This window comes from Diceros bicornis, chromosome 26, assembly GCF_020826845.1.
Source record: "Diceros bicornis minor isolate mBicDic1 chromosome 26, mDicBic1.mat.cur, whole genome shotgun sequence".
NCBI classification, from domain to species: Eukaryota; Metazoa; Chordata; class Mammalia; order Perissodactyla; family Rhinocerotidae; genus Diceros; species Diceros bicornis.
Genome location: NC_080765.1, coordinates 45,391,650 through 45,400,893, shown reverse-complemented (window position 1 = coordinate 45,400,893; position 9,244 = coordinate 45,391,650). Strand labels below are relative to the sequence as shown.

The window sequence follows — 9,244 nt, the reverse complement described above, 5'->3', positions numbered from 1 at the left end:
GTTCCCAGTGAAACACAGGATGCCTTCAGATGGTGGCCTCTGTGAGACAGTCCTGCAGGTGCTGGGTGTCACGTGGGGTCAGGGAGTGAGGATTGCAGAGGTGAAGCGCAGAAATATTTCTTGTAGCTGAAGCAGGAACAGCTCTCTTCTCTCTCCCACTCTGGAATTCAAAGACAGCCCAGGGAAGCTTCTGGACTTCCCGGGTGTGGAAAGGGGGTTTCAGACACTTGATTGGGCTCCGAAGGGGCAGGAAGACACTAGCTGGGGTCCAGTTAACCCAAGTGAGACTTTCACCAAGAAAATATCCTTTGTAAGTCTGCCCCTCTAGGGCTCACAGGGGTGGCCCCCTCAGGGTCCTGGGTGCTCCTTGAGGATTTCACAGGTTGAATTGTGGCTCCTCAAAATCCATATGCTGCAGTTCTAAACCCTAGTACCTCAGACTGTGACTTTAACAGGAGATAGTGTCTTTAGAGGGGGAATCTAGTTAAAATGAAGTCATTAGGATGGGCCCTAATCCAATATGAGTGGTGTCCTTATAAAAATGGGAAATTTGCAGACAGACACGTATACAGGGAAATCACCGTGTGAGCATGAAGATGGCCATGTGCAGGCCTAGGAGAGAGCCCTGGAACACTTCCTCACGGCCCTCAGAAGGAACAGATCCTGCCAACAGCTTGATTTCCACTTCTAGCCTCCAGAACTTGAGAGAACAGATTTGTGTTGTTTCCCCCCCCAGTCTGTGGTCTCTGTCATGGCAGCCCTGGGACCCTAGTACAGAGGGCAGGACGATGGCTGTGCTGAGCTGTGAAGGTCTTTGGCCCCAAGTGGGGCATTAGGAAGAGCTGGGAGGTGAGCCAGGCTGTGTGAGACTAACCCTATGGGACTGGCTGGGGTCTGGGGGCTCCTGCAGAAGTGCCTCAGGATTGTGGGGCCCCAGGAGGCTCAGGACAGCCTGGTCAGCTGGGCCTACAAGGTCAGCAAGGCTTCCTTCCACCCCTCCTGAGGGCCTCATCCTGTCCCAGGGGCAGACAGGCATCGCCACCAGATGCCCCTGCAGGGGCCTATGTGGTGGTCTGCACAGGGTCCAAGCCTCGGGGTCCATGTCAGGGGTCTGCAGGTCCTGCCGCATCCTGAGCCAGGAGCTGCTCCAAAACTTTTTCTGGACTTTGGAGCTGAGGTGCATTCCTTTCAAGGGACCTGGTGGGCATTCCCGGTACCTTGACCCCACCTGGCTGCCTTCATTCTCAGAAGCTCCGGGAGATTCCCACCTGCTTTCCCAGGTCTCTACGTTTCCTCTGTCCCTCCCCTATCTCAGGCTGATGGGGTGTGGGGAAGAGGCCCATTCCTGGGCTCAGAGATTCCCACCCCGGCTCAGAGAGTGGAGGGGCCACGGCCAGGGACCCTCAGTGTAAGGGTTGTGCCCTCCCCTCCCAGGCCCCTCAGACCTCGGTCTCCTTGTCTCTCCTTCCATCTGTCTCTGACCCTCTCTGTGTCTGTGTCTCTCTCTCACACACACACACATACACACACACAGTTAGCCCTGCATCCTGTCCTCGGGCAGGCTCCACACCCTCCACCCCACCCCCCACCCCCGCCCTTCTTCCTCTGCTCTGAAATCAGCTGCACCTCCCTCTGCAGCACAAACCTCCGCTGGGGGCTCTGCTGGGAGGACCTGGGACGAGGTGAGTGGCTCAGTGGAAGCCCAGGGAGGGAGCTGGGCCAAAGGGGCTTTCCTGGGTGTGGGAGAGGCTGCTTCACTTTTCCTCACAACTGTCCTCCCCAGCAGGCCACAGCCCCTGGATCCTGAGCAGCCATGTGCTACTCCAAGGTGAGTGAGAGCAGGTGATGGGGGGATACTGGGCCCTGAAGTCCCGTTTCTGCTGTGTGTCCCCCTCTCCCACCAGCACAGGCGTCCACCCACACTGATCCTTCTCCATGCACCTGGCTCTGTCCCATTCTCCCTGGGCCATGGGAGTGGCTGCTGGAGTAGCAGTTGTCATGGGCATGTGACCCGAGAACTCAGCAGGGCCCCAGTCTCCTAATGGCCCTGAGGTTTGTTGGTGGAATACTCTGCTGTCACTGTCCTGAAATTCTGAATAATTATTGACAAAGGGACCCGCAGTTTCATTTTGCTCTGAGCCCTTCACTTTATGTAGCAGGTCCTGGCTGTGTGGCCAGAATGTCTGTCTGGGAGGGAAATTATGGGAGGCAGCTCTGTGTGTGTGCTTTTGTGTGTGTGAGAAGAGCTGTGTGTGTGTCAGGGGCACTGAGGAGCAATGAGTGGTTTGGGACAAGGGTGTTACGGGGGTGGGGGTGGGGTGAGCAGTGTTTTCCTGGAAACTTTTGAGATTCCTCTCAGGGGCCTGGACCAAGAGCCTAGGACCTGCATTGGCCTCCAATTTGAGGTGCCCTCCAATCTACTCCACCCTTCCTCACTCCCCACACCAGTCCTGAGGGTGACCAGATGCTCCAGTGCTCTCTGGGCCTTGTGAGAGTGGGGTCATCCAGGGCTCAGTGGACACGCCCAGTGTACAAGGGAGACTGGAGAGAAGATGGTTCCCACTGGCCGGCACGGTATTTCCTTTGTCCTATTTCCTGTGACATCAGGCCGACAGGATGGTACCATCGCTGACTCAAAGTGGGGAGGCAGGTGCCCCGCAAAGAAATTTGCCCAGGGCCCTGCACGCCTTGTGAGTGACACTGACCACCCTGTGGTCCCCACACCAGTGTGTATAAAGCCAGATTCGGGCCACAATGTGGAGAATCGGGAGGAAGTCTACGGGGTCTGTCCCGCCTCTGTGGTGGAGCCCAGTGTCTGGGGTGAGCAGGGGCCTGGGCTGCTGTGGGCTTGCAGGGTCAGCAGTCGGGCAGAGCAGCTGGCTGCAGGTCACTGCCAATTCCTCCCTTGGCCCACTCTTCCCTGGGACTAGAGAGGGCCGGGTATGTAGGAACTGGTTGACCCTGCACGCTCCAGAGCAGTGTTCATTCTTGTATGTTTGTGCGCACATGGAGTGTATGAGCTTGTGTGTGTGCGTGTGTTTGTGTAAGAGGTGTGGGGGTTTGGAAAGTCATATAAGACTTCAATGTCACTGTTACCTCCACAGCTAGCCCAACAGGATCACACTGAGCGTCGAAGCGGGAGAATGGTAAGCAGCCCTGCCCCATGTATAGTGGGGGGGGGGTGGCAGGGCCTGGGCTCTGCTGTGCGAGGCTGAGAATGTTCTGGCCCACCTGGGACGCAGGAGGGAGAAGGATCAGGCCTCTTTGTCCCAACTCTGCCTCTCTTCACAGTACCAGCATGTAAACAATTCCTATGATTACGTCAAAAGTCAACCCCAAGGAGATGCACAGGTGGGTCAGTGTGCGCCCAGCCCATGCTCTCGTAACTTGGGTGTGGTGGGGTGGTCACGATGATGACGATGGTGATGATGAAGGTGCCACCTCAGGTTTGTTCATTCCCTACACTGGACAAAATGCACACCTGTTGGCAGGTGAGTGCACAGGTGGGGATAAGGAGGCCCAGGGAGGCTGAGGGAGGTGTGCCAGTCACAGGGCATACTGACGACAGAGCAGCGATGCTAGACACCTGGAGTGTGGGCACTTGGACTGGACCCAGTTATGGGGGGGAGATGGGGCTGAGAACAGGCTGGGGCTTGGGGAGAAAACTGAAAGAGAGAGAGGTTGGGGGATTGAAACCACGTGATTTTTCCCCAACTGATCAAGCACATCCTAGAAGAAGTGAAGGTAAGTTTTGGCGTTGCCCCTCCCCCAAATCTTTGTCCCCAGGAGCAAGGTTATTTCAGGTTATTGCATCGGGGCTCATGGCTCCCCTGTGCCACAACAGGAGCCATGGAGGCCACGGGGCAGGGAGGGGGATGGCAGACTTCAGCAGGCAGGAACAGGTCTGCAGCCTCTGCATCCTCCTGTCCCCAGGACCATTTCAATGAGGACTTGCCTCAAGCGGTGGATGCTCGCCATCATGAAAACAACCCAGTGAGTTTGAGGCTCCCGTGTCAGCCCTCCTTGCTTTTCCATCCCCTCCTGCTCTCTCTTGATTGTGGTGCTGCCATGTGTCTAAACAGCTCTCCTGAGTGGGCAGTGGAGACATGGCCTCCCAAGAGCTCAGGAGGTGGCAGCCTCACTGGCAGTAGCCTCCAGGCCTCCCCACACAGCACACAGCGGCCAGAGCCCTGCTCTCAATTCCACGTGTGATGAGCCACTTGGGCCTGATGCTGGGCTCAGAGGCCAGTCAGGCAACAAGAAGGTACAACCATCATGGTTTACGGCTGAGACTGAGAAAAGAATGAAAAATCAGAGCGGAACCCAAAAGTTGGTTGCGGGGGGCCCAGAGGAGAGGTGTCCAATGTGAAATTTGAGGCTGCTTTCAGTGCTACATGGAAACTTCTCCTTTTCCAGCCTTTAACAACTGATTAAGTCTACTACACAAAAATGCCATGTCAAATGGGTTAATGTTATTTTAAAAATGGTACAGTCTCATAATTAAAATTTAAAACTTTTGTGTTCAAAGAACACCACTAAAAAGTGAAATGACAACCACAGAATGGGAGAAAGATCTGCATATGATAATCTGATAAGGGACTTGTATCCAGAATATATAGACTACTCATACAACTTAATAATAAACACACAACTAAACCTAGGTAGAAATGGGCAAATGATCTGAGTATACATTTCTCCAAGGAAAATCTACAAATGCCCACTAAACATGTGAAGAGATTCTTAACTTCGTTAGTCATGAGGGACATGTGAATCAAAACCATAATGTGTACCACTTCACACCCCCTGGGATGGCTAGAATCAAAAAGACATAATTGTATGCATTGGTGAGGATGTGGAGACATTGGAACATTCACACTCTGCTGCTGAGAATGTAGGATGGCATGTCGCTTTGCAAAACAGTTGGGTAGTACCATAAAAATTTAATCACATAGTTACCACATGACCCAGGAATTCCACTCCTGGCTGTATACTTAAGAAAAAAACGTCTGTCCACACAGAAACTTGTACACGATGTTCATAGCAGCATTGCTCACAATAGCCAAAAGATGGAAATACCCAAAATGTCCATCAATAGGTGAATGGATAAACAAAATGTAGTCTAGCCATACAGTGGAACATCATTCAATCACGAAAAGGCAGGAAGCACTAACACACAATAGAAGATGGATGAACTTTGAAAATCTTAGGCAAAGGGAAAGAAGCCACACAAAATGGGTCCCATAGTGTGTGATTCCATTTATATGAAATGTCCAGAATAGGAGTATCCATAGAGACAAAAAGTAGATGAGTGGTTTCCTAGGCTGGGTGAGGGGTGGGGAGGTGGGGATTAAGGGATGATGGCTAAGGGGTGCAGAATTTCTTTTTGAGGTGGAGAAAGGTTCTGAAATTGACTGTGATTATGTCCGAACAGTTGTGTGCATTGAATTGTCCACTTTAATGGATGAAGTGTATTGTATGTGAATTATATCTCACCAAAGCTATAATAAAAAAAAGTCCAGTTCCCAATGACACAGAAGAGGCCTTCAGATGGTGGCCTTTGTGAGACAGTCTTGGAGGTGCCATGTGAGTGTCACATGCGGCCAGGGAGCCAGGATTGTGTAGATGAAGCCCAGAAATATTTCTTGTAGCTGAAGCAGGAGCAGCTCCCTTCTCTCTCCCAGCCCGCAATTCAAAGGTGGCCTGGAAGGGTCTGGACTTCCTGGGTGTGGAAACGGGGTTTCCAACAATTGATTAGGCTCTGAAGGGGCAGGGAGGCATGAACTGGGGTCTGGTTAACCCGAGTGAGTCTTTCACCAAGGATGTGTGCTTTGTAGGTCTGTCCCCTGGGGCTTACATGGTTGGCCCCTTCAGGGTCCTGGGTCCTCCTTGAGGGTGTCAGAGGTTGAATTGTGTCCCCTCAAATTCATAGGCTGAAGTCCTAACCCCCAGTACCTCAGAATGTGACCTTAGCGGGAGATAGTGTGTTTACAGAGGGAATCTAGTTAAAATGAGGTTGTGGGGCCAAAAGTCCTGTCTGGGAGGTAAACTCTGGAGGGAAGCTCTGTGTGTGTGCTTCTGTGTGTGTGAGAAGAGGCCGGTGTGTGTGAGTGTCGGGGGCACTGAGGAGCAATGAGTGTTATGGAACAAGGGTATTACTTTCCGAAGCAGACCTGACGTGTTCGTGGGGGGAGCTGGTAAAAGGAGGGTCTAGAGGGTCAGAAGAATCACCAATCCCAGGAGACCCTTCATCCCCTGGAAACCAGGGGGTGGGGTGTGGGCAGTGTTTTCCTGGAAACTTTTCAAATTCCACCAGAGGGTGTGACCAGGAGCCCAGGACCTACATCGGCCTCACTGTCTATTCCTCTTTTTTGGGGTGCCCTCCGACCTCTTCCGCCCTCCCTCAACTGCCACCCCAGTTTTAAGTGTGACTAGATGCTCCAGTGCTCTCTGGGCCTTGTGACAGTGGGGTCATCCAGGGCTCATTGACCAGGGCCGCTTTAGGAGGGTGACTTGGAGAGCAGATGGTTCCCACTGGCCGGCACGGTATTTCCTTTGTGCTGTTTCATATGACATTGGTCCAATAGGATGGTACCACCGCTGACTCAAAGTGTGCAGGCAGGTGCCCCACAAAGATATTTGCCCAGGGCCCTGCACATGCTGTGAGTGGCACTGCCCGCCCTGTGGTCCCCAAACCAGTGTGTATAAAGTCAGATGGGGCCACAACGTGGAGACTTGGGAGGAAGTCTACAGGGTATGTCCCGCCTCTGTGGTGGAGCCTAGTGTCTGGGGTGAGCAGGGGCCTGGGCTGCTGTGGGCTTGCAGGGTCAGCAGTCGGGCAGAGCAGCTGGCTGAAGGCACCGCTGAGTCCTCGTGGCCGCCCCAAGAGAAATGGTCACTGCCAATTCCTCCCTCGTCCTGCTCTCCCCCAGGACGAGAGAGGGTCGAGTATCTGGGAACTGGGTTGAGCTGCATGCTCCAGAGCAGTGTTCATTCTTCTATGTTTGTTTAACGGTGAGTGTATGTCTGTGTGTGTGTGTGTGTGTGTGTGTGTGTATGTGTGTGTAGAACAGGTCTCAGGGGTTGGAAAGTCATACTAGAGCTGAATGTCACTATTACCTCCACAGTTAATCCAGGATGACCCTATTGAGGTTCTGCAGAACCGAATGGTAAGAAGCTCTCTCCCATGTGTGGCTGGGGTGGTGAGTGGGGGCCTGCACTGTGCTGTGTGAGGCTGGGAATGTTCTGGCCTACCTGGGACCCAGGAGGGAGAAGGATCAGGCGTTTTTGTTCCAAATGTCTCTCTCTTCACAGTGCAGTGAAATAGTCAATTTCTGTGGTAATCTGAGACGTAATTTCCAAGGACATGCACAGGTAGGTCATTGCGCCCTCCCAACTGCTCTCCTAACTTGGGAGGTGGAGTGGCTTCCTGGCAATGATGATGATGATGATGATGAAACTGTCATGTCAGGCTTGCTCATTCCTTACACTGGACAAAATGCACACCTGTGTGGCAGGTGAGTGCACAGGTGGGGACAAAAGCCCACGGAGGCTGAGGGAGGTGTCCCAGTCAAGGGCATACTGATGACAGAGCAACGATGCCAGACATCTGGTCCCCAGGTACCGGGATGGACTCTGATATGGGGGCAGCAGGGCTGAAAACAGGCTGGGGATTGGGGAGAAGACTGAAAGGGAGGGCGGCTGGGAGATTGAAACCTCATGGTTTTCTCCCAACAGGTCGAGTCTGATCTAGAAGACATGGAGGTGAGTTTTGGCCTTGCCCCTCCCCCAGGGCTTAGTCCCCAGGAGCTGGGCGGGTCCAGGTTATTGGGTCTGGGCTCCAGGCTCCCTTGTGACTCACGTGGACCCGTGGAAGCCTCAGCGGGGACGGCAGACTTCAGGCAGGAGGAGGTCTGAAGCCTCTGTACCCTCCTGTCCCCAGGACCAATTCAATGAGGACTTGATTGACACCGTGGGTGCTTACTGTAAGAAAAACAACCCGGTGAGTGTGAGGTGCCCGTCTCAGCCCTCCTCACTTCCCCTTCCCCTCTGGCTCTCTCTTGATTTTGGTACTGCCATGTGTGTACACAGCCCCCATTAACAGAGCGGGAAGGGATGGCCTCCGAGATCTCAGGAGGTGGCAGCCTCTCTGGCACCGGCCTCCAGGCCTCCCCACCCAGCACACAGTGGCCAGATGCCTGCCCTCCATTCCATGGATGATGAGCCACACGGGCTTGGTGCTCGGCTCAGAGGCCAGTCAGCCAACAAGCGGGTTCAGCCATCGTGGTTTATGCCACGGAGGGGAGTTGAGGGACTGAGCCTCTGGGAAAAGTCCTCGTGTCTGTGCAGCTGTTGGAGGGAAAGCAGGCAGGTTCCATCTGTGGGCTTCTGTCTCCCAGAGTCTCTAAAAGGCTGCGAGGCCTCAGCCAGGGTCAGGACCTGGGGCTGCATCCCCCTAGGCGTGACCCTGAATGGCTCCCCATCCCCACAGAGATTTGCTGACCGAGTTCCCCATATGCAGCGGGAAATACATTCCAGAACCCGGATGCTCTCTGGCCACAACCGGAGACTTGAGAGCCCTGTGACCCAGCAACCCAGGGAGAGCCTTTGTGACAAGATAGAGAGGTTGTTCAAAAGGCTGCTGGAGCGACTGCAGAAGACCTGGCAGGCTGTGCTGGCCTGGGTGCAGGAGAAGGTGGCTGCCTGCTGGCGGGCCTTTTGCTCTGGAATGAAGAAGATCTGGAGTGTGTGTGAGCGTCTCTGGTCGTCTGTGGCACAGCTCTTCATCCAGGTCTAGGGGGCTCCAGGGGTCCAGGAAGAGCCGCCACAGCTTGCAGCCCTTTGACTTCCCCTTCTCTGAAAGAATCTTCTGAAGTGACCTCTGCCTCCTGCTCATCCTTGACCTGTCCCTGACAACGTCCATCACCTCCTCTCTGTGCACAGTCCGGCCACGCTGCCCGCCACACCCTCCTCGCCCGGGTATCCTTCTGCAGGCCTGACTTGTGGCTCTAGCCCTGGTGTCTTAATAAAAGTTGGTTGAACCAAATCCAGTGCCTGATGGCATGGGAGGCACGGTGCCCAGTGGTTACAGGGGAAGTCTGTGCCATAGATGGACCCAGGCCGGGGTCCCGGCTCTGGGGAGCAAGGACAAGCCCCCTGACCTCTCTAGTCTGTAAATGGGGACCCTGCTCACAACTGGTCATGGACTAGTGGTGGAGACGGAAAGATTCCAGGTTGGCACCTTGCT

At 54.1% G+C, this 9,244-nt stretch overlaps 1 protein-coding gene across 2 annotated transcripts; it reads left to right on the top strand.

Annotated features, from left to right (window-relative positions):
- The first annotated feature begins 1,615 nt into the window (after positions 1-1,615).
- On the top strand, positions 1,616-9,043 carry IL32 (interleukin 32). Of its 2 annotated transcripts, none has more exons than XM_058570219.1 (9): positions 1,616-1,682; positions 1,787-1,828; positions 3,105-3,146; positions 3,292-3,351; positions 7,125-7,166; positions 7,312-7,371; positions 7,735-7,761; positions 7,940-7,999; positions 8,489-9,043. In XM_058570219.1, exons 2-9 carry the CDS (start codon positions 1,814-1,816, stop codon positions 8,792-8,794), a joined length of 612 nt encoding a protein of 203 aa, XP_058426202.1. In that variant the 5' UTR covers positions 1,616-1,682; positions 1,787-1,813; the 3' UTR covers positions 8,795-9,043. The 2 variants fall into 2 exon arrangements, with proteins under 2 accessions (XP_058426202.1, XP_058426203.1); XM_058570220.1 differs by having other exon boundaries at positions 1,619-1,682; positions 1,784-1,828.
- The last annotated feature ends 201 nt before the right edge of the window (positions 9,044-9,244 follow it).